At 55.8% G+C, this 22,326-nt stretch overlaps 7 protein-coding genes and 1 non-coding gene across 8 annotated transcripts; 4 read left to right on the forward strand and 4 right to left on the reverse strand.

Annotated features, from left to right (window-relative positions):
- Positions 1-63: 63 nt before the first annotated feature.
- On the reverse strand, positions 64-160 carry BCV69DRAFT_t27. Its single transcript has one exon. It is a non-coding gene; the product is annotated as a tRNA-Gln (tRNA).
- A 125-nt stretch (positions 161-285) lies between these two features.
- Positions 286-2,074, forward strand: BCV69DRAFT_283150 (hypothetical protein). Its single transcript, XM_025492602.1, has one exon. It carries the CDS (start codon positions 319-321, stop codon positions 1,573-1,575), a length of 1,257 nt encoding a protein of 418 aa, XP_025347434.1. The 5' UTR covers positions 286-318; the 3' UTR covers positions 1,576-2,074.
- Positions 2,075-4,085: 2,011 nt separating this feature from the next.
- Positions 4,086-4,515, forward strand: BCV69DRAFT_299413 (hypothetical protein; the record flags this gene model as incomplete). Its single annotated transcript, XM_025494327.1, has 3 exons — positions 4,086-4,170; positions 4,253-4,335; positions 4,435-4,515. The coding sequence occupies 3 exons, from the start codon at positions 4,086-4,088 to the stop codon at positions 4,513-4,515; spliced, it is 249 nt and encodes an 82-aa protein (XP_025347435.1).
- BCV69DRAFT_283152 (hypothetical protein) lies at positions 4,182-5,056 on the reverse strand. The gene has a single exon (XM_025492603.1). The coding sequence runs from the start codon at positions 5,017-5,019 to the stop codon at positions 4,633-4,635; it is 387 nt and encodes a 128-aa protein (XP_025347436.1). The 5' UTR covers positions 5,020-5,056; the 3' UTR covers positions 4,182-4,632.
- Positions 5,057-5,266: 210 nt separating this feature from the next.
- Positions 5,267-7,695, forward strand: BCV69DRAFT_283153 (hypothetical protein). The gene is made up of 4 exons (XM_025492604.1): positions 5,267-6,381; positions 6,452-6,677; positions 6,762-7,192; positions 7,303-7,695. The coding sequence occupies exons 1-4, from the start codon at positions 5,386-5,388 to the stop codon at positions 7,615-7,617; spliced, it is 1,968 nt and encodes a 655-aa protein (XP_025347437.1). The 5' UTR covers positions 5,267-5,385; the 3' UTR covers positions 7,618-7,695.
- On the reverse strand, positions 7,597-9,785 carry BCV69DRAFT_204756 (hypothetical protein). The gene has a single exon (XM_025489712.1). It carries the CDS (start codon positions 9,655-9,657, stop codon positions 7,765-7,767), a length of 1,893 nt encoding a protein of 630 aa, XP_025347438.1. The 5' UTR covers positions 9,658-9,785; the 3' UTR covers positions 7,597-7,764.
- A 124-nt stretch (positions 9,786-9,909) lies between these two features.
- BCV69DRAFT_290441 (c-terminal kinesin) lies at positions 9,910-12,645 on the forward strand. Its single transcript, XM_025493714.1, has 3 exons — positions 9,910-10,441; positions 10,517-11,320; positions 11,397-12,645. Exons 1-3 carry the CDS (start codon positions 10,085-10,087, stop codon positions 12,240-12,242), a joined length of 2,007 nt encoding a protein of 668 aa, XP_025347439.1. The 5' UTR covers positions 9,910-10,084; the 3' UTR covers positions 12,243-12,645.
- Positions 12,127-22,282, reverse strand: BCV69DRAFT_283157 (hypothetical protein). Its single transcript, XM_025492605.1, has 2 exons — positions 12,721-22,282; positions 12,127-12,644 (listed from the first exon to the last, which is right to left on the reverse strand). Exons 1-2 carry the CDS (start codon positions 22,091-22,093, stop codon positions 12,625-12,627), a joined length of 9,393 nt encoding a protein of 3,130 aa, XP_025347440.1. The 5' UTR covers positions 22,094-22,282; the 3' UTR covers positions 12,127-12,624.
- Positions 22,283-22,326: the final 44 nt, after the last annotated feature.

Raw genomic sequence — 22,326 nt, forward strand, 5'->3', positions numbered from 1 at the left:
AGTTTTGCGGCGAGGTGACGCAGCATGAGAGGGCATTCGGCAAGCGATCGGGGGGCAAAAAGAAGGTCTCACTGGGAATCGAACCCAGATCACAAGAATGATCGAAGCGCTGTAGGCCTCTAATCAGAATCTTATGTACTAACCATTATACTATGAAACCGGAGATATCGACCTAGCTCTCTTGAGGAGCATATATACCTCACATTGAGCACCGTTCACCCCATGTCGGAGAGTAACACAAGTCTTCAGCTGCAGCTTTGTCCAACACCTCTCAGTCCGCTCGCACTCACCTCCCCATCACCTCCTATACCACGTCAGATGAGCGACTTCGACGACTCCGATGCTTCATCCTCTTATGCTGGTCGTACGAACCACCGTAGACGTATCAGATCTGCATCCATAGACTCCGATGATCTCGGTCCCTCGCTTGCGGACGAGCTAGGCTCAGGGGACGAGGCAACAGGGATGAGCCATAGCAACTCCGCTAGGGACCTCGACGAGGTAGGGGTGGTCGGCAATAGTCTTCAAGACGAGCTGTCAGGTCTCGACGACCGAGACGAAGAGCAGACAGGCCCGAGCTTGGGGGATGAGCTAGACTTCAGTAGCAGCGGCGACGGTGCTGCCACGCCTCTAGCGCCTGCTCAGCAAGGGGCCAGTCTCATCGAGGAGCAGGACGACACAGCTCGACTCGCACAAAGACAAGCAGCATACGAAGCGACCTATGCATCTCTTGTGGATTCAATACAATCTACAGATGCTTATCTAGCTGCTCTTCAAGCCACTACTAGTGGAGATGATACTCGAGTCATGGAAGATCTTGGAAGGCAAGCCGTGCTGACGCTACAAGAGTCTGCGCAAGAGAGGGCCTTTCAAGCCAGAGAGCTGCAGGACCTTGTCAAGAGTCTGGACAGAGATGATGGCGACGCACTTCTCGCTGCATTGGCCGAAATCGTGACAAGCGACGACAAGGCTTCCCTGAGCTTCTCGCGAGATGGTAGCAGTACAGGCTTCGCTTCCAATGGCAGAAGCTCGAGCCCTGATGGAATGTCTCCGCCTTCCCCTGTGGGTTTCACCCAGACTATGAGACACGGAAGTAGCCGTTCCGAAGAGTCTTCCTCGAGTCGATACAGTGCCTTGCCGCCTCCTGGTCCATCTCGCAAAGCACCGCTGCCAGAACACTTCGCCCACCTCCAAGTTGTAACCTCATCTCTTGTTTCATCTCTGCAGAACCTCAACGAGCAGACCCAGGTCAATCAAGCTACTTTCAGAGAGAGCACAAAAGTCTTGCGCAAGTTGAGGCAGCAGGTAATCGAGGCAAGCCGAGAGATGGAGGTCTCCGAGAACAGCCAGCTCTGGATCGAGAGCCGGACGCAAGCGGAGGAGGAGGAGCAAAAAGCCGCGCAAAGCAGAGCATCTTCAGGGACAGTGCCCCTGGTGCATCTGACGAGAGGAAGTGGCAGCGGTCAAGCTTGGTGCAAAGGTCAGACCGAAGAGTATGAGCGGTATCTCAGTCATGCTGCGCTCAAAGCTCAACAGCTTCTGGGAGCGGACACAGGGAAAGCCATTGCCACGTAGCCAAGGCGAAGCGTGCGGCGGAAGTTACGAACGTTATGTAGACAAGATAGATGATCCTGTATATACCATTCTGCGAGACGGCGGCCCGCTTGCTTGAAATCACAAAACTCTCAGTGCCGTCATGGTGCTGATATTCACTCAAAGTCGATGGAAGGAGAGCTTTCCATCACGCTCGACCTTCACGCTATGTCATAGTGCACCACCCTCGCTGAGCATGGACTCAGCCGAGTATTCTTGCGGCGGTCATGTGCCCGCCCCATGCAATTGGCCGTAACGAATCGGCACTGAAGGAGGTCTGCTTTGAGGAACGCAGCATAAGCAACCGTCGGGTCGTGCCTTAGAAGCAAAGTGCAAATGTACATCCGCCCGAAGCCCCAGATCCGGTTGTACGGGCATACATAAACTCGCACTCTTCCACACATCCCCCACGTTCTTTGCCATCACCCTCTCCCTTCACCAACCTCCAAATCAGCAGCGATCTGCCATGCGCTTCTCTGTCTTCGGCCCCCTGCTCCTAGCTATGCCCCTTCTGGCAGCTGCGGCTCCAAAGGGCACCGTTACTGCTGCTCGTAAGTCTGTCAGAATCCACTGATCATGTTACTACCCTCACTGACAAGCATCCTTCACTTCACAATCTACCACGGTAGAGAGGCTCGACGCCCGGCAGGGCTCGGACAATCATGGCTGCTATAAGGAGTCGTACTGCAACTTTTATGATGGTTGCTTTGACGTGAGTCCGACCGCTTTGGCAAAGCCAGACGGACGTCCCGCGCACGTCGCTGACCACCGACTTCCATCACGCCGCCTGTAATGCCTGCTCATGTCACACAGATCTGTGTTTGCCTCCCGAGCTGGGAAGGCTGCAGCACTGGTCATCCTAAAGACGTCCCACCTCCTGGCAGTGGCTACAGCCAAGTCGGCATGTAGCTCATCGGTGTTGCTGGTCTAGCAGCGTACTTGCCTACTCTGTACTATCTGTCGCCTGACACGCATTGTATAGAGTCATGGTGGCAGTGATGCGAGCGAACTTGTGTGTGCCTGATCGAGGGACTTGATGAAACGGCCTTTGTCCATCGCCTCGGTTCTGTGACTGTTTCACATTCGGCAAACTGCGCCTAGGGCGAGGTCATATGGCAACAGAGAATTCAGTGGTACCTGTCCTCAAGGGACCTAAGGGCCTTGCCAAGGCATTCCGTAACCGGCGGTGGATCCCCATACTCCGATCATCGGGACAAGCAGCACCCTGCCCACCCAGCAACGCAGTGACCTGGTCAGGTACATACGACCTCGGGGCTTCGGTGCCGGAGCAACGGTGTTGGGTACCCTATTCCCTTCCGGAGCCTCGGAGTTGGATGGCCCTCACGGTGCGCCCTGAAAGCGGAGGGGTGACCGACCGAGAGCCCTGCGAAGAAGAAGCTATAAAGCTCGCCTTTCGCTTACCCACTTGTCTTCTACTGTCGCTGTCTCCCCCCTAAGCCTTTCCGAGATCCTCTCCACTATGCGCTTCTCCGTGTTCTGTAGTCTGCTCATCGCTCTGCCTCTCTTGGCTATTGCAGCCCCACCCGGCACCGTGTCTGAGTCTGGTCAGTATATCATCGATGTGCATCTGAGGAGACTAACTTGCTAACATACCCACACGTGCGCAACGATCGTCGACAGACATCCTCGCTGCTCGACAAGGCTCCAACAACAACGGATGCTACACGTGGTCATACTGCGACATGTACGGTCCCTGCTTCAATGTAAGTCGTACAGGGTCTATAGCTGAGATGTCGCGAGTTTGCTGCTGACATAGCGTACTATTGCTCATCCCGACTCTGTTCAATTAACAATAGCGCTGCAAGTGCGCGAACAGGGGTGCGGACGGCCCCTGTAACATCCCTAACCCAACAGACCCAGGTATTCCAACGCCTCCCCCCCCTGGTGGTCACCCTTAGAAGCGTGCTAGCCCTCTCGTCTGACTGGGACTACCGATGCGGATCTCCTCGGGTGCTGTCGCAGTAGCCTTGACCTTTCCTATGAATGACATGCTTCTACCCTCATCGAATCTAGAGTGACGCAGTTGAACCACTACCATGCAGTCTTGATCCTGACAGAGGAACCGTCCGCTTCAGCCTCTTTGTCGAGGCCACACTTGGAGAGTCCCAGTCGAAGTGTGGTCCAGTGACACCTACGAATCTTACCGACTTACTGTCGCACCAGAAGCGAACACGTTCTTATGACCGACTCTGAGTGTACGCTTGCAATTAAGCGGCGCAATGACGTTGCCAGGTACGGCCGGGAATTTACAGCAGCGCCCTGACGATGGGATTGGGAGGCAATAATTTCGTTCCTGACCCCCGGACTTCAGTGATCATCACACTTGTTAAATTTCTGCGCCCTGGGACCTGTAATTGTGAGCGACCGAAGGTCTCGCGAACAAGCTAAAAGGACGCCATCCCGTCGCCAACTTCGCCCACCTTCTTGACACTCGCTACCTTGCCCTCATACCTGCTCATAATCATACCATCATGCGCTTCTCCGTCCTTGCTACCTTGCTCGTAGCTATGCCCCTCTTGGCTAGCGCAGCCCCACCCGGCATTGTGGCTCCTTCTGGTGAGTCGTGACTCACTGTGCATCCGGAAGGCACTGTTGACACTCCCCCACCCTCCTACGCTTGCTCATCCATCATCCACAGAGCTCCTCGCTGCTCGACAAGGCTCGGGCAACGATGGGTGCTACACATGGTCATACTGCGACTACCAGAACGACTGCTTCAACGTGAGTCGAACGTAACGTGCATGACTCAGGTTTCCCCCATTGGTGATACTGACGTAGAGGTCTTTGCGTCTACACCACTTCTTTGCCATTTCTCAACAGCTCTGCAAGTGCAACAAGCCAGCGGGAGCCCCTTGCACCAACCCTCACCCAACAGACCCGACGATTCCTCACTATCCTTAAACCATCTGGCTTGCCTGCTTGAGAAGAATGATCCTTGAGCAGCCCTGATCCACATTATGAATGCCACAGTCCTTTCCACCGAAGGTATCGTACAGGATTCACAGAGTGAAAGTGATGTCACTGGCGTTCTGATCCACTTTGTGCGGAGTCCGACGGGGCGGCCTTGAGCCTGGCAGCAGCCGCGACTCTTTCAGCCTCTTGATCTTGATCAAAGATCCATCTGAACTTCTCACCATGGGCATCAGGCCGTGGGTCGCTCTGCGCTATGCTAGGTTGCCAGACGTACTGAACCCGACAGCTGAAAGACGATGTCCTGGTGACCTCGAGACGCATTTTGCCCGGTGGCGACTGGGTGTTGCGGGACCCAGACTTCATATAGCCTAGAGGTCTCTCTGCAATTTCTTGGCGTCGTCGTTGGAGAAAGAGACGGACCTCGGTCTCAATGGGGTGGATGGCTTGCTCTTCGCCATGAGCTGAGTCGGGCTCTTGCGACTCGACCTTCATCGTGGCTGTTGAGTACAGTTGACATAGGGAGATGGGTGGAAAAAGGATGGATGGGAAGCAGATCAAGTTGCTGAGCGGTTCACTGCCAGATCTGACAGGAGGTGACTCTCGTCTGTTGGCTATGACTCATGGCGGTCATCGTAGAGGGGCTGAGGCTGGATGCGGGAGTCGTGCACGAGCCACGCGGCAAGGGTCTCTGTCTGCACGGACGGACGGACGTGGGGAGCAGTGGAGCCTCACTGCCTCACCTGATATACTGCCTCCTTGTCCTCCCACAACCATCCACCACCATCGTCGTACGTCCGATCATCGTTTTGTAATCGTTTCAGAGACCTTCTTTGCGTGTAGGCAGCGTTCGAGCTGGCCATGACGTCCTTCTCTCCACCCCTCACCTCGACCTCCTCACCGCGTCTCGGCCCCTCGAGCTCCTCCTCCTCATCCACCAGTCGAGCAGCCCCGCCGACCATCTCCCTTCCTCTCAGCCCTGGCGCCGGCCTAGGACCCTTTGTGCTAGGCTCTACAGTCTACACGACGCTCCGATATCTCAGACACTCCTCGACGAATCATAGCAAAGGGCAAGGTCATACACAACAGGCCAATGGACCCACCCTCTTCCCACGCGTCACGTTTGACTTTGAGGCGCACGATCCTCGCGATGGACTTGTAGTCGTACGGCCAGATTGCAGGCTCAGTTGCGTATTCGATGGCGGGCGGATGAAGGTCGTTGTGCTCACCCTGGCCAATGAGGGCAGTGAAGAGGACATTGGAGCATCGAGTGGAGTCAACGGGGAAAGTGAGGAGGCGGCGTACAGGAGGAGAGTTGAGCTGCTCTGGAAGGGCAAGATATTGTATGCCGACGGCGGCGAAGAAGGAGGAAGGAGCAGGTCTGCTTCTTCCATGCTCAGCAGAGGAGATATACAGCAAATGTTTGGCCCTACCTACCCCGCGAGGAGATACACCAGCACGGATGGCTTGCACGACTACCTGCCCCTTTCCGGCAACAAGACTTCCGCGTCCTCTTCATCCAGCAGCTCAACCTCGCGATTACCACTGCAGAAGGAGAGGTGGCTGCTGTCATACGACGGCTTCTCGTTCTTGTTCGCCGCCGAAGGCCAAGATCGAAGCGAGCTGAGCAAGAATGCCAGACCTATCGCGCTGGTGCTGCACGTCGGCGAGGATCCTCTCAATCCGGGAGAGGTACCATGGCCTCGGATGGAACCCCACGCGGGGCTCAAGCGAGGGAGCGAGACCAGAGCCATCTCTCTGGAAGGACAGATAACAGACACTGCGCAGTGCGATGGAATCTGGAAGGATGCCAATGTGGCGAGTGCAGGGATGATTGTTGAGGAGGCCATCATCAGAGTAAGTCACACCGCTGAGCTGGACGACGGTAATTATCATAGCTGACGGAGACCCGCAACTCCTACTTCAGCCCCACCGAGGGCTCACCCTTCAACTCATGCGCACACCGAACGATGCCACCACAGGTAGCACTCCGACAAGATCGAGGCTCCAGCTGAAGCTTCACGAAACGTCGCAGCAGGATGTCCTCCTCGATTTGGGCGCCCCAGAGAGGAAGTGGGTCAAAGGCGAAAAGGGGATGGTCGACGGCTTCAGCATGGAGGAAGGCGCCGACGAAGTCGACTTTGGCATCTCTCGTGAGTCTCAACGGTGCAGAATGTTCAGCCGCTGAGCCGTCATCACTAAAGTCTTCTTCGTTGTCCTTCACCGCGCTGCATCAGCCACTCCGCCCACCTTCTATTCGTACCCCTCACTGGGGCTAGACCTGCTCTTTGCCCCACTTTCGCCAGAGCAAGGCGAGCCGGAAGAGGAAGACGAGTCCCATTTGCCTCTTTTGAGGCGCATCGTTGTTCACTCGGACGTACCCGGGTCCGCAACTTGGGGACGCTTCGAGCATGTTAATTGGAAAGTCGAGATTCCAGCACTGGGTATGGGGGCAAAGGACGGCAGTGAGCCGACGTCGAAGCCTACCACTACGAGTACAAGTGTCAACGTCAACGGCACCATCAAGAAGAAGACTACGACCAAGTCTTCCGCTGCGATCACTGCGAGCAAGACGAGCGGAACCTCCACGCCAGTTCCGCCTAGTAGCGAGGAAGAGGAGCAGGGCGCAGGAGAGGGCAAGGTAGAATACCTCGACTGGCGCACCGATGTGAGTAGGCTACACAGCGCCGAACAATGCTCCATCTCCAGTGCTCCATTTCTACCACCTCTGATCTTCCCTTCACCGCTCCCCGCTACTACTGCTTTCTCTACGCACAGCTCCCGACCCTCTACTCGCGTCTTTCCTCCCGACTCCCCTCCTCCAGCACCACTAGCAGCAGCGCCAACACGCGCGAAGTCCTCGACCTGGACCGTTCCACCTCATCCGAGTTCCGCAGCCTCCTGACCCTCGATGTGCGCACCACGCTGAGAGGTTTCCCCGGGCTAGTGGGAGAGGTACTGCCTTTGCCTGTCGGTGGGGCTACGAGTACGGGTACGGCCATTGATGAGAAGAGGAAGATGGAGGTTCAGGGGAGGAGAACTGGGGGAACAGAGGAGGAGAGGGGAGTGGTCGTTGCGTGGACGATTTGTTGATTCTTCATTCATTGAGATGCTCTCGAGATACGACGAGACGTTGATGTGTAGACACGAAATTTATACCTTGGTATTGAGAATATTCGATGCGTGGAAGAAAATGATCATCTCCCTCCCCTCTCTCTCTTCCACATCTCCTACCACTCTTCAATTCAACGGCTCCCACCCTCTTCTCCTCCTCCCCTCTCCATCTCCACTTCCCTCCCAAGCTCCCGGCTCCACTTCCCCCTCAAGTAGACTCTTCCTCCCTACAGGTCTAAAGATCCAAAATGCCCCCATGGTCCAAGCACGCGGCGCATCTCCAAAGGGGAAAGATGTGCGGTGTACGACTTGACCTGCTGCTTGCTCTAGGACGGTTAGGGATCCCATGAGCTCGGAGGGAGGCAGAGGGTGCTGGTCGGGGGGAAGGGAAGGGTGTGAAGAAGAAGAGGAAGGGAGGGCGGGGAGGCCGCGTGGAGGGGGAGTGACATCGATAATCACCGCGGTATGGTCTGGCATGCCCCGTTCTGGCGCGCCTAGACTGACCGTCCGCCCGTCTGGCAGGTGGAAGGAGGAGGTGGCCCACTCGATGATATCTCCCCTGCGGACTTGACCAAAGTCTCCTCCTCTCCAGATCCCACTCGCCTGCCCTGAGGCACCATCAATGGACGCGTGATAGACGAGATGGCCATGTGTGCGTCCCACACTCTCGAGCATTTGCACATCGGGAGCATAGCCCTGTTCGCGATTCACCTCCTGTAGGGCCTGTGCAGCTAGTGTCCAGCACTCCCCGTCACCCACGACGGTCCCTTCCCACTGCTCCACCTTGCGAGCTACTAGCTCGCCATACCCCTCTGCGCTGGCCTTGAGCAGACCTGGGTGGCTAAGCTCACCCCAGGGTGAAGGTGGCTCGGCGTAGGAGACTTTACACTCAAAGTTGCCTGCATTTTGCGAAGTGTAAGAGATCTGGTACCACAGCGTGGAGAGGTCGTCGAACTGCAGCACTCCCTGGATCTTGACACTGGGACCGTAGGACATCCACGAGTACTTTGTGAAGAGGTCTTTCCTGCCATCGAGGGAAGGTGGGGGTACGAGTCGGCCCTGCCCTTTGGAGGCAAACCAGGGTGTTGGGGATGACCATTCAGGGTAGTGGGAGGGGTAGCAGAAGAAGGTGGCTGCTGTGAGGGCTTTGCAGGCTTCAGTCGAGGGGTGGCGAGAGCAGGAGAGAGGCACCAGAGCTACAGGTGAGGAGGAAGAAGCTGCTGGGCGGGGCGGGGCTTGAGGCCGAGAGGGAGGAGCTGCAGGTGCTTGTGAAGCCGTGACAGTGGCAGCGCGAGGTGCAGAGCTAGGTAGCGGTCTATTGCCAGGAAGGGGTGGGGGACCAGGCTTGCGTGTGGCAGGCACTGGGGGAGGCCCTCTTCTGGCCGGCGGGGGAGGTGGGGCTGCTGCTGCGATGCTCAGGTTGTCCATGGCGGCAGTGGCTTCGTCTGCTGCAGGCATGGGATTGTAAGGAGGCGGAGGATGCGCGGTGCCACTTTCGTTGTTCATCCTGGGTGGCAAGGGTGGATTGGCCCGTTGCGCACCTCCCCTTGTGGGCGGTGGTAGAGGGGCGCCGGCTGATCCTTGAGTGGAAGATCGAGCTGGCAAGGGTGGACGAGTGCCACCAGTAGCGGCGTTGGTAGGCCTGGGAGGCGGTGGAGGGGGTGCGGCTGCGTTGCCAGGGGACGGTACCGATGCACCCGTTCGCTGGGGAGGTGGTCCACGGTATCCCAACGATCGCGCAGGAGGTAAGTGCCGATCGCCCGCAGAAGTGGCTACAGCTGCCGATTCTCCATGCTCTTGACCATCTGCATCATCAAGCCCCTGCGCTTTTCTCCTGGCTGCCGCCTCCTGGTCCCATCGCGCTCCTACGGCCGTCTGGGATCCCCTGACGGTCTTGATGCGGTCGGAGAAGTTGGCCGACTTGTCTGTATTGGCCGCCTTGAGCTTATCTGCTGCGACCTTTCTGGCGTCCTCGAGTCTTTCGAGGGCCTGATTTGCGTAGGTCGGCTTCCAAGGCATGCTGGGGGCGAGGATACGGTGGTGATGGCGTAGGGGAAGGTGACGAGGAGCAACCGCGGCCCTGCCAAGTCTTGGCAACTTCGCTCAGCGGAACCTCTGAGCCGTGGCCTGTGCGAAGCGGGGAAACCTGTGATCGGAACGGAAGATGCGTCTTTCCCCGGCCCGAGGCGCCCTCGTGTTTAGGTCGCGCCTGGTTGCAACTCCGCTCACGGGAAGCGGGTGGTGTGTTTTGGAACACCAACACCTCCAAAGGACAGACCACCCATACCAACCCACTCACGAGCAACGACACCAGCAGATATCAGCCCAGGGAAGTGCGCATCTTCTACTTCCCGCGCGAATTCTCATCCAGTGGGACACCTGCATTGTCGCTTCGATCTCGCGTCCCCTATCTCCGTGTTGGACCTCGGCCGACACGACTTCCACAATGTCCTCCTCTTCCGGCACATCCGGCAGGCAGCCGCCCTCGTCGAGGATCGCACCACCCACAGCTGCTCCCGTTGCACGACGTACAGCTGCTACTGCTTCTTCTTCCGGCGTACCTACTTCTTCCAGAGGGCTCACCATTCCGGGTGGCCCCGCACCTGCTCGGAAGCCAATGGCTGTAGCGACCACGAATCGCGCAGCCGGCGTAGCTACTAGGACAGCGTCTTCCGCTGCCGGTGGACTACGCAAGCCTACCACGGCGACAACAGGTGCTACTGCAGCAGGAGTCAGGAGGGTGGGAAGCGCGTCAACAAGACCGGTGCACGGAGTCAAGAGGCCCTCATCGGATGAGGAGCAGGTGAGCATTCTGACGCGAGAGGCCAGGTGCCTACACGATGGCGGTAAGCTGATAGTCCCTCCTACTCTCTCGCAGTCACCATCCCAGCTCAATGAAATCCAGGCACAGCTACAAGCAATGGCAGCCATGTTCGACCAAGAGCGCGCCAACACAGAAGCGCAAATGGCAGCAGAGAAGACCGAGCGCAAAAAGTACGAGGACAAGGTGCTACAGCTGGAAGAGAACCTCGAAGAGTCCAAGCGGCTGGCCAAGGAGCAGAAGAGGGAGGCAGGTCGACGGAGAACCATCTTTGATGATGAGATGCTACAGCTGAGACAGGCTCATGCTAGGGAGAAGAAGATGTGGGAGGAGGATCTGGAGAGGGAGCGGTCAATGATCAAGGCGCTCAAAGATTCGATGGCCAATAGCTCCACAGCTCATCTTACATTGGAGGCCAACAATTCGGCCCTGCGGACAGAGCTACAGTCTACCCAAGATCAGCTCAAGGCGAAAGAGGCCATGATCGTGGAGATGGAGGCAACGCTCGCCGCTCAGCGTGCAGCGGTGGTAGAGATCGAGAACGAGCTACGAGAGGCAGAGTCCCTGCGAAGGAAGCTACACAACGAGATCCAAGAGCTGCGCGGTAATATTCGAGTCTTTGCTCGTATCCGTCCTGCTCTTCCTTCTCAGAATGCGGGCGCTCTTGCAACCATCAAGCTGCCGAATCCGAGGGAGGCAAAGGAGATTGAGGTGTTGAGCGCTGGAGAGTCGGCGACGGGGACGGCTACTATGAAGTCCTTTGGCTTCTCTTTCGACAGAGTCTTTGGCCCCGAAGCTAGTCAGCGAGACGTATTCGGTGAAGTGGAGCACTTGATGCAGAGCGTATTGGACGGCTACAACGTGAGTCTACACGGATCAGGGACAGTCCCCTCAGGACCTATGCCAGACGCTGAACTTCTCCCTGCTCTCTCTCCAGACTTGCATCTTTGCCTACGGCCAAACGGGTTCCGGTAAGACTCACACGCTAGAAGGTTCAGGTCTACCCGACTCCAACTTCAATGGATCCGATCTCACGCCGACGGCCGACAGTGGCGCAGGTCTGATTCCGCGTGCGGTACAGATGCTCTTTGCGACTGCCGAGAGCCTCAAGGACAAGGGATGGACGTACGACTTTGAAGGTGGCATGCTAGAGATCTACAATGAGACCATTCATGATCTTCTCGGTAAAGGTTCTCTCGAGTCTGCAATCAAACACGAGGTCAAGCACGAGAAGGGCCGCACGACAGTCTCGGACGCCGTTGTTCTCCCTCTCACCTCTCCCTCGCAAGTCTTTTCGCTCCTCTCCAAAGCCTCATCTAAGCGTTCCGTAGCAGCAACACTGATGAACGAGCGTTCCTCCCGTTCGCACTCTGTCTTCACTCTTCGGGTAAGGGGCTCCAACGCCTCGACGATGGAGAGCTGTGATGCCACTCTCAGCCTGGTTGATCTAGCGGGTAGCGAGCGTCTAGCCAATAGTGGTAGCGGCGACGATGCCAAGCGTTTCAAGGAAGCAGTGAGCATCAACAAGTCTCTAAGCTCCCTCTCAGATGTCATCTCTGCCCTCGGTGCAGGAAAAGCCGCCACTCATGTTCCATACAGGAACTCGACGCTGACTTGGCTTCTCAAGAATTCCTTGGGAGGGAATAGCAAGACGCTCATGCTCCTCGCTCTTTCCCCTATGGCGGAACACCTGGGAGAAAGTCTTTGCAGCTTGCGCTTTGCTAGTAAAGTCAATTCGACGGTCATTGGTACTGCGAAGAAGGTCAAGGCTGGAGGGGAGTAGAGAGCAGAAGAGGGTGGGCAGGTCCATAAATGGCGGGCACCCACGGATTTTTCTCATCTCCTTCGTCTTCATTCATTACCAACCCCGCCTCACTTCTTTTCCTCTTTTCTTTCTTTGTTGTTGGTCACTTTTCTCTCCGTAATGGTTCCTGACTGCTTCTATATCCATCTCTTCACTGGCATTGTTATCACGGCATGCTCTATGCTCATCGCCACGCACGCATGACTCGTAGGACGGGGTATACATTTGAGGACGATGCAGACATACTGTAGGGAAGCAGGTGAAGGCAACACGTCGGAGAAGAAAGGTGGAGAGGAGCTGGGAAGGACATCTGTTCTTACGGCCAGTGCGCAAGTGAAGCCCCTCGCCGGGTACTGCGCAATCACAGAGCAGGCTGCCAGCCTGAGAGCGGAAAACAGATGTAGCGTCAGTAATGGGTCAGGTACAGTTGGGACGGATGCCCTCAGTTCACACTCACCGTGAAAGATGGCGCTCAAGTTCGCCTCGTCCTGAGCAGTCTGAATGAGCTGATTGACCGTGTACTGCGTGCTCAAACTCGAAGAGAGTTTGCCCATGACAGATCCAATGGCCCTCTCGGCGCTCAATGAAGCTGTATCTCTTGCGCCAGCCAGGTTCTGCTCGTCGGCAGTCGCAGCCGCACTTCCGCTGCCAATCGTCGTGCCCGAGGGACCACCGCCACTGGCGTCGGTGTCGCGTTGAGCGCGAATGACCTTTACCGGATTGGAGGTCCATGCAAAGAGAGGGTCGTACTTGAAGACTTCGAGGACCGTCTTGATCACATCTGACCCGTCGCGCAGAACGCGCAACGTCTCCTCACAGCAGCGACGGTAGACACCTTCGACGCCTGATAAACCCATGCCGTCGACCATGTCGCGGGTGAGACGGAAGGGGACCGATTCAGGTATGGGAAGGAGCTTGCCCTGTTCAAACGCTACTCCGAAATCGATGTGGATCACCTCGCCAGTCACCTGGTCGATGAGGATGTTAGAGACATGTCGGTCACCTAGGCCCAGCACGTGGCCGATGATGCTCGTCGCCGCCACACTTCGAGTGTAGTTGAGCCTCGCTGCGAACCAAGTCGTTGGGACCTTGTACTGCTCGAAAAAGTAGAAGCGGAAGCAGGGCGGCATTTCCTTGCACACCTGCCGATACCTTTCCAACTTCTCTTGCGGTGATTTGCCACCCACGGATGCCAGCTCACTTCGGGCCTGGGAAGGGGTAAGGTGCTCGTCTCGCCGATACTTTTCATGCGCTGCAACGACGATGTTGCCGATCGGGGAAGTATTGCCAACGAACTCAAGCAGGCCACACTGCGGTCCCAGGGGTAGCACAATGTAGGTGCGGATCTTGAGCTCGCGTTCACCTGCCCTCTGATCGCTTTTGAGAAGACCGTTCAGCAGGGTAAAGACCTGTTGCATCACTGCGTCTTGTCGAAGGTCATCCTGAGCTTTGAAGAGCTGTTTGTACCGCTTCCCATCACTTCCGATACACTCGGTAATCTTTGGCAGATGCAGTCCACCAGCAGTCTCGAATTGCGTACTGTATCTAGCGATTGTGGGAATATCCCGATACTCGCTCGAGGGATCCACGGCAATTTCAGCAGTGGCCACCGGTGCTTGGACATTGTGCAGACTGTGAATGCCGTGCCTCATCGCAGTGGGGACGTTGTGTTTGCCTGACGCAATACTACCGCTCTTGGTGAACAGAGACGGCATGGAAGTCTTGAGGTCCAGTTCAGCCCAATCGACGTAAGCGAAGCACACTTTCTCCAGCTGAGCGACACGACTCTTGTGCGGAGAGGTGGCCTTGACTTTGTTCCACAGATCATGCGCAGCAGCTCCCCTGGACCTTTGTGACGACTGAGGTGTTCCAGCGCGTTTGGAGGATTTTGCCGGAGACGCGCCGGACTGGTCAAGGTCAGCTTTGCGGAGTGCAAAGATAGCGTACAGACAGTGAAAGGGATGGAAAGAGCACATTCTTGTCATAAGCTTAGCCAAGTTCGAGTGAAAGGCGTTGACAGAACTCTTCGAAGCTCCCGCCTCTGAAACTTTACCCAAGCGAGAAGAGAGCTGATGTGTCAGTCTCAGGAACTTGTGCGATGGCACAACGGCTAGAGCCTCTGCTGTTGCAGCATTGAAATCAGCATCGTCGGCATTCTCGAACCAAAGCGAGGTCATCTTGACAGCCGAGTCGTCAAATTCGTTTGAGTGAGTGAGGGCAGCGGCATACATCTTGAATGCTTGCTGCAGGAATGCATTCTTGGACTTTCCGTGCTGCTCAAGAACTGCCTCATCCTGCCTGCAGATCTTCTGTGCTTGGTTCCGGTGATGCCTGAATTGATTGTGCTCTGGAGTATTAGGCGAGTATTTGTTCATCTGCAGCTCGTGCTGACGGATCTCTTCCCTCCGATGGCTGACAAAAGCCTCCAGCTGGCGCGTCTCCGACGAATTGCGCAGCGCACGGTATTGATCATCAGCGAATAGTGCGTACTGATGGTAGACTGCAGTGCAGTCCTTTTTCTGCTTTTCGATGAGAGCGATTGCTGGACGAAAGAACTCCTCATCGATAACTCGTGGCTGCTGAGATCGCGCAATGGCTCGCCACTGTCCTAGCTGAGCCATCAGAATTGCCCTCCGGGCTCGTTCTTGAGGGTCCTTGGGCTTGGTCGGCATGGCTGTAAGACAGTCCTGGAGTGCTTGCATAGCGATAGCATGCTCTCCTTGTGACCACAAAACACTCGCAAACTCCGGATACAATCCCGACAATTGCGCAGACTCTGCCAATTGTGTGTTGAGCTTGTCGGCCATCGTCACTGCATTCATTGCTGTCTGAAATCTGTCCCGCTTTCTTGCTGCTTTGCTAAGCCGCAGAAGTAGAGTGCCCTCGAGTTGCAAGGCGCTCTGCACGGAGGTGTCAATCAGATCACCGATTTGATCAGCTTGCGCTACGTTTCGCTCCGCCCGAAGTAGCGACTGGCGAACGGTCAAGATACGCTCGCAGTCTGCGAATGCAAAGCCTTCGGGTAGAGCAGGCCAATCTTGTACCTTGACGAGAGCACCATCTAGGCCTTGAGACTCGACAATGATCGACCTCCATTGCTTGACCTCCCTCAAACTCAGCAGGTCTCGGATGATGCGACGAACTTCAACAACCGCTTCTACCTTGGCACCGGATAGCCCACGAAGCTCGTTGCCGAATCCATCCTCGACGATGCCTTCGATGGTCATTGGGTCCCGCTCGCGATGGAGAGCTCGGAGAGCAGCGAAGACTCCGGCGCTGCGTCCAGGGGGTGGATGTGAAGCGAGGGGAAGATTCCAGTCGTCTGTCCTCCATCCAATTTCGAAGTCGATACCGTGAGCATCTGATGAGACAGTGGACATGCTAGCTGCTAAGCGATTGTAACCCATCTCATGCAGTGCCAAAGCTACGCCACTTCTGGAAGCATCGTATCGTCCTGTGTCGAAGGTCGACCCACTGACTAGTGGGACACTTTCATGGTCGGCTGCATACATTTCGAAAGCTCTTTGCCATTCACCCTCGTGATGAAGACGCTTGATCAGCGCCAGCCTTAAGTCAGGGTTTTTCACCCCGTAGAAGCTGTCCGGATCCTCTACGTTACTGTATATTTGGTACAAGAGCTCAGAGACGGTCTTCTGTTGACATTCAAAAGCGTCCCGCTGATGTTCCATCGCAAGCTCAACAAAGAGCAGAGCAGTTGTGAACATCTTTGCTCCGATTGATCTGCTAGCCAGAAGGAGAAAGTCGATGTCGAACCATTTGTCGGCTGACAAGGGATCATCCAACACGTCCGATGTACGCTGCTTCCTCATGTAGAGCACGGCTGTGATCACTGCCGACCAGGCTGCGGGATCTGCTTGCGAGTTGCTGAGCACCTTTGTAAAGTATTGGGAAATCTCAGATCTGAAGCTCTCCACCGTGCTGTCCTGTCGGTCATAGTCCAGAGCCAAGAGAGACTGCAGCAAAGCGGGGCAGCTCCGCGTGGCAAGAGTAGTCACAGACAGCATCAAGGGCTGCACTTCACTATAAAATGAGTTCGGCTCCGTCTCTGCGAGTCTTTTGCACAGGTATGAAGCAAGCTGGCATATCCAATCGTCAAAGACGGTGGCCGGGCGGGGCTCCCCCAGAAAATCTTTCGTCGAGGCCTTGTCTTGACATGGGTCCTTTGGCCTCGATGGGAAGGCCGAAAGGAGCTCCAGCTCCTCGACGCTAGATGGCGGCCACTGGCTCGTGGTCAAGGTGAAAGTAGGATCGAGCGTCATGACTGCTCGCAAGCAGGAAAACGTTGACTCTGCTAATCCAAGATCTTCGCCTCGATGTATCTCCAGGAGTTGTAAAGCAATGTAGGCCTTGACGGGTCCAAACACTGTCTCCGCCCCCCGCAGAAGGCCCTCCAGCATTTGCAAATGACGCTCGTCGCCGTTAGCTTGCCCTTCACCGGTAGTCGGTACTTTGACCTTACCTTCCAAGGAGAACAAGATGTCAGCCAAGACATTGGCAACAGCAGTATCAGCAGACTGAACGGAGCGACTCGGTAGCCTTGAGAACAGATGCCAGATAGTCGCTCGTGCGAACTTGTGGATCCCCTCAGTGCTCGTTGCAGCAAGCAGCGCTTCGCGAATGCGACTGAGTGTATGCCTATTCAGCAGCGCTTTTTCATTGCGTTCCAAAGCTGCTGAGATGCTGTCAAGATTGAGGACGTTTCCCGTACTATCGGACACAGCATCTGCCGAGGAAGTCAACGCACTGGTAAGCTTCCCGGAGAGTTGTCGCGGGAAGGCGATCGCTGCGTCGAAGGCGCTTTTTTGCGTAGCCGGTGAACTGAGCAGGTCGATGAGGTGATCTTCCATCCACTCGAATATTTTTTCTCCGAAAGCAACCAGGTCGAAGCTTCTACTTCTTGACCAATTTTCGGCTTGCTCTGCTATACGAGTGAGGCTTGTCGTGAGAAATAACCCGTTCTGGGTGCGAGTCATGTACTGCTCGAGGCACCAATGAGCTACACCTGAAGCTGAGTGCAAGAGATCTACCTGAGCCATAAGCACGGAGACGCCGTGGAGGAGTGTACGTAGAATTACGTCATTCTGGGCAATGGCTGCCGAGTGCATTGCAACAAAGAGCTTCAGAGCACTCAGATGTCGCAGCTGATCATTGACCAGGCGTTCCTTCCAGATGATACTGAGCATCTGTTGAACGACGTGGTAGACACAAGGCATTGCGATGCTATCTTTGATTGAGCTCATCAAAGCCCTTATAGATCGGTATATCTCGAGCCCTGATGCGTGAGGCCTGATGGGTTCGTGAGGTGAAACATCAAGCACGGAGCCTGGGACACCGAGCGACAAAGATCTGTAGGCAGTGGCTGTGTCGCCATCCGAGGTTCCAATCTGTCGAAGAAAAGTGGATTCGGGAGTAATATCCTTCTCCCAAAGTCGTAGCAGCAGAGAGAGCATGATCTGGTCGGGCTTTTCGAGTATTGCTACGTCTATGGCTTTTGCTGAGATCAGAGCTTTGCCGCCACTCACCAATCGCTTGCGTATGCTCGAGATGATATCAGGAACTTGCACTGACAACTCAGCAGCTGCATCACGCTGTAGGTCCTTGACGGCGAACACGAATTCGGTCGCTAGCACAAAGGGTAAGCACTCTGCCACGCCTTGCGCCTCCGTCTTCCTTATGGATCGCGCAAGTCCGGCAAATTGATTTGAGACATCCTTGCGCTCGATTGCCATGGCTGCCATCATCGAACCGATGGGCACGAATGTATGCTCGAGACATTGCCTGGGCGACTGGTATCCTAGGACTTTTGCCGGCAGGCGGGTTGGGTCATAGCCACTTTCCACTAAACCGAAGGTGAGCTGAGCAGCAAAGACGATGAACAGATCTGAGGTAGAGGGGAAGCCAAGCGAGGTGGCAACGACACGTAGCAATTCTTGTGCATGGGTGTTGGTGAGCTTGTTGAGCAAGCACGGCTCTAACAGGAAGAAGAGGGCGGTAGCCCGAAGTGGCGAGCTAGCAATCATGATGTTGGCAGAAGTCAAGCTACGAGCCAGCATGCCTTCCAGGTGATCCGCCTCGGCGCTCATTTGCTCAGTAGCGAGGGCAAGAAGCCCTTCTTCTTCCCCTAGGGGGCAGCTTTCGAACAGTCTGGCGACCATTGGCGCGACAGCAAAACGGACCCGTATGTCCCCGTCCCTAGCCATGCCGCATATCAAAGCAGCGATTGCCGATGCGCCAAGAGCACCACCGCCATCATCCCAGCCGTCGCGTTCGACCTTCGACATCATCAAAACCTCGAAGAAGTGTACGGCTTGCACTCTGACCCGCCATGGTAGACCCTTTTCCCGCCGAAGAGATTGGGCGAAGTGTACGCAGAACTCTTCGCTCCTTGCTGCCAGGTCGGTGTCTGCCTTGTCCGGGTCCCCCCAGAGCTTCAGCGTCGCCTCTAGGAAATGCAGGACAATGAGTTGCGCGTGTTCGCTGTGCCTGAAGCGATGATCTGGAAGATAGTCTACACCTAGCCGCATCATGATGGCAGCTGCAGAGCGATAGGTGAGACTAACACTTCCTAGTGCCAACGCATCGAAGATGTCTTGCCCGGCCCTATCTATTGCGACCGTTGACTCTTCCAGGATCAACTTCTCTAACTCCCCCGAGAAAGGCGTGGGCTGTCCCGTCACTGCACGCGGGACGTTGATGAGGGCGGTGAGGCAGAGATTTGCTGAAGTGGCCAATGCGAAGCGATCAGCGCCATAGTCATCTGCAGGCTTGATCATCGTCTCGCTGTCTACCTTTGCTTGTTTGATACGACCCCAATCGTCGTCATCATCCGGAGCATCGCTTCGCTGATTTGCCCCTTCATCGCTTCCACACAGAAGTTGTAGACAGGCGCGCATCTGTGCGAGCGTTGCGTCACGCAGATCTAACGGGACAGTCTTCCAGAGGATCTGCATAAATGGCAGACGTCGCGCTTCTGGGACCGAGTCTCTCCTTTCCGTCGGACGACCTACGTCCAGGGTTTGTCGTCGCACGCCGGAACGCCGTCCAGGCTCGACGATGCCCTGTAGGAGTCTTGAAGTGCCCAGAGACGTTAGCGGTGGTCCTCCTTGTACGATAGGCTGCAAAGCGGCTGCCAAGCTGGTGCACTCTGCCAAAGCCCAACGATTGGGCTCAGCAAGAGTTCGTAAGACTTGTAGTAGGAGTCTATGGGCAGTCAAAGCCAACCGATTGTCCAGTCTGACGTGACTGGCGGCAAGTGCAGCATCAAATAGCAAAGAGACTGTGACAAGCTCGATCGTCTTCCGAGTCTGGCCCACGCTTGCAGTATCTGCAAATGCAGATACTTCGGCACCTGCGTCGGCGGAGGGCCGAGCCCACTCCCGCGACAGGTCAGACAATTCTTTGTCTAGGAAATTGTACAGTCGCTTTTCAAGAGGATTTGCGCCTCTCTGGTGCTGATTAGGCTCATCAAAGTCGCCGTCGCCTTCGTGATGCATGCGTTCTGCAGGAGTGAGAGCCTTGGACGCGACTATGGAACGCCGGGCGTCTTGCACTGCTTGCGCTGGTCTACTCTGACCAGAGAGCACCGCGTCTAAGACGAATGCCCGAATGCTGGCTGTCTCCATTTCGTAGATGATCTGATCCATTGCGGCACAGCCTGGGAGGCTTGTGATACGGTCAGAAATGTCTATGAGGTCCTCATCGAGGCGACAGATCTGAGCGATCAACCTGAGCGTACAAGCAGGGCTCTGCTCTGGTAGCTTGAGCCGGGATTGAGGACCTTTAGAGACCCCATGAGTCGGTGACCATGTTGATGTAAGCCACCAAGCAACCTTTTCTTCGAAGTTCTTTTTCACCAGACCCACATCACTGCTGCAAGTTTTGAGTGCTATGGTAAAAAAGTTTGCCACGGATCCATGGGGAAATGGTGGGGACGACAGATCGAGATCGGTGAAGAAACTATTGAGCTCTGTAAGGTATTGCTCTTTGCCGAGCCGGCCACTATGCAAAAGGGCCGTCGCTGCCATCGCTGCTTCCCGGGAAGTAGCAGGGGCGTTGATACGTCGACAGCAGAGAGACCACGCATGAGACCAGCCTTCCCTCCACCTCTCGTCGAGGGAGCTTTCGACAGCTATGCTGCCGAGACAAATCAAGCTCCAGCATTGGAGCTCATCGTCCAAATCGACAAGCATGCCTTGTGTGCTGCGAAAGACCCTGTCTTGTTGCTCCAGCGAAAGCTGTGACCAGTGCCTGACCACAAGGAAGAGCAGAACTTGAAGGCTCCAAACCCTCTTCCCTTGCGCTTTGGCGTACGCTCCGTCTGTGGGTACGCTGAGAGCGCTGAGCAACGTTTCCAAGGCATCGATTTGGGCGGATGTTTCAACTCTTCGACGCTTGTGTGTCGTAGGCGACGATGTGTACGGTCTGGTTACCTGCGGAGAGGAACCCGCTGTGGGGTCTGGCGCCCTTCGGAGCCTGTTTGAGGCTGTCCGCTTACGAGTGCTTCGATGAGTCAGATCCTCCGGCTCCGTCTGCTCGCCTGGGCTCTCGACCGAGTCAAGAGCCACTGAGCTGTGTGACAGAGGGGGACCATATCGATCACCGCTCATATGTGCGACGACATCCGAAGCCAGTTCCAATGTGGCCCAAGATATTGCACTGGTCGCCGTGAAGTCAGTCCCGGCGGAAAAGGACGGATATCGTAGAGGCTGTGACGATAGACAAGACGAGGCATCTGAGAGCTGGACTGCCAGGAGTGGCAGAGGTCCCACGCTGAAACGATTGTCAGCGTCACCATTCAATTGACGTTGCAACAAGACCAGCAGCGTCGTGACAGTAGGGATATCTGGCTCTTTGGCAGACGAAGGCGCGGAGGCAGGGAGAGGCGTCGGGACTTTGGCAGTGAGGTGCGGAAGGAGGATCCGGAAAGTAACAATGAGTTGTTCCTTGAAGGCCTTGTTCTTGGACTCCCAAAGGTTCGACAGCGTCCTCCAAGTCTTCGCAATGAAGATGTCGATGAGTCTCCTGTGATCGAGCTCGATCTCTCTGAGAAGCTTGTTGAGGCCAGCCACTGCTGGAAAGTGAGCAGTCGATTCGGCGGGGAACTTAGCGAAGAAGAGGGCATACTGGACGAGTAGACGAGGTCCAAGATTCTCTTCTGTGTGCAAAGGAGTCAGAGAGGAACTGAGTAACTCTTCAAGGCAGCCCATCTCCTCGATGTCTTCTAAACCAAGAGACCGAGAGCTGCCATCAGCATCTGACGAGGCCTGGGATCTTTGCCAAGCGTCAGCATTGACGTGAGGCAGTGCCTCCTTGGTATTGCGAGACAAGACGACATTGAAACACAGTGTGGCAAGCTTGGCCCACTGTTCTTGATCGACACTATTACGATGTGGGGGGTAGGCCAGGATAGCCCTCAATGCCTTGAGATAATCAAGTGCGATTGGAGTGATGAGTTCACCATTGCGGGCGACTGTCTGGCCAAGATGCGTAGTGAGAGCTTTGGCAGTCTTGCGCTGAAAGTGAGGGCAGGCTCTCTCGGTGAGCCAACGGACAGTCCGAGAGGCTGCTGTGAGCTTGCTCAGCTGGACAGCGGTAGCGTCGCGGTAGTGTCCCTTCCGGCTGCAAGCTGTCAGCTCTGTCAGAACGCACTGAAACAGTGCCTGAAAGACTTGCGTCCATGTCGAATCGTCCCCTGTCAGCGAGGTCAGAGAGTATTCTTTGCTGAAGATTTGTCGATACATCTCCAGCCCCGCTGCTCTTTCTGAAGGCTTCTCATGCTGAAGACAGCGAATAGCGTCGTCCAGCTTCATCTTTCAGTGGACCGAGGACAGCCTCGCACCAAGTCACCGGCATAGAAGCTTGTGATTAGCCAATATCATCCGGCGCAGCATTCGAAAGAGCTCGGACAAATAGCAAATAAGCCTATCAAGGGACACTAGAGGTGATGGTGACGGTAGAATCTGTAAGGCTAGGTGAGAGCGAGCCTTCCTGAATGTGCATCGAGGCTTGGAAGAGCATGTAGGACTAGGAAGATTCGGAACGG

Source organism: Pseudomicrostroma glucosiphilum (assembly GCF_003144135.1).
Source record: "Pseudomicrostroma glucosiphilum strain MCA 4718 unplaced genomic scaffold BCV69scaffold_8, whole genome shotgun sequence".
Classification (NCBI taxonomy): Eukaryota; Fungi; Basidiomycota; class Exobasidiomycetes; order Microstromatales; family Microstromataceae; genus Microstroma; species Microstroma glucosiphilum.

Bases quoted from the DNA above. Each gene is read 5' to 3' on its own strand.
- BCV69DRAFT_283150 (XM_025492602.1), top strand. From the start codon at position 319: ATGAGCGACTTCGACGACTCCGATGCTTCATCCTCTTATGCTGGTCGT.
- BCV69DRAFT_283152 (XM_025492603.1), bottom strand. From the start codon at position 5,019: ATGAAGGTCGAGTCGCAAGAGCCCGACTCAGCTCATGGCGAAGAGCAA.
- BCV69DRAFT_283153 (XM_025492604.1), top strand. From the start codon at position 5,386: ATGACGTCCTTCTCTCCACCCCTCACCTCGACCTCCTCACCGCGTCTC. The intron at 6,678-6,761 runs GTGAGTCTCAAC...GCGCTGCATCAG, and splicing joins AGTCGACTTTGGCATCTCTC to CCACTCCGCCCACCTTCTAT. The intron at 7,193-7,302 runs GTGAGTAGGCTA...CTCTACGCACAG, and splicing joins ACCTCGACTGGCGCACCGAT to CTCCCGACCCTCTACTCGCG.
- BCV69DRAFT_204756 (XM_025489712.1), bottom strand. From the start codon at position 9,657: ATGCCTTGGAAGCCGACCTACGCAAATCAGGCCCTCGAAAGACTCGAG.
- BCV69DRAFT_290441 (XM_025493714.1), top strand. From the start codon at position 10,085: ATGTCCTCCTCTTCCGGCACATCCGGCAGGCAGCCGCCCTCGTCGAGG. The intron at 10,442-10,516 runs GTGAGCATTCTG...ACTCTCTCGCAG, and splicing joins CCTCATCGGATGAGGAGCAG to TCACCATCCCAGCTCAATGA. The intron at 11,321-11,396 runs GTGAGTCTACAC...CTCTCTCTCCAG, and splicing joins GCGTATTGGACGGCTACAAC to ACTTGCATCTTTGCCTACGG.
- BCV69DRAFT_283157 (XM_025492605.1), bottom strand. From the start codon at position 22,093: ATGAAGCTGGACGACGCTATTCGCTGTCTTCAGCATGAGAAGCCTTCA. The intron at 12,645-12,720 runs GTGAGTGTGAAC...TTCCGCTCTCAG, and splicing joins CTTGAGCGCCATCTTTCACG to GCTGGCAGCCTGCTCTGTGA.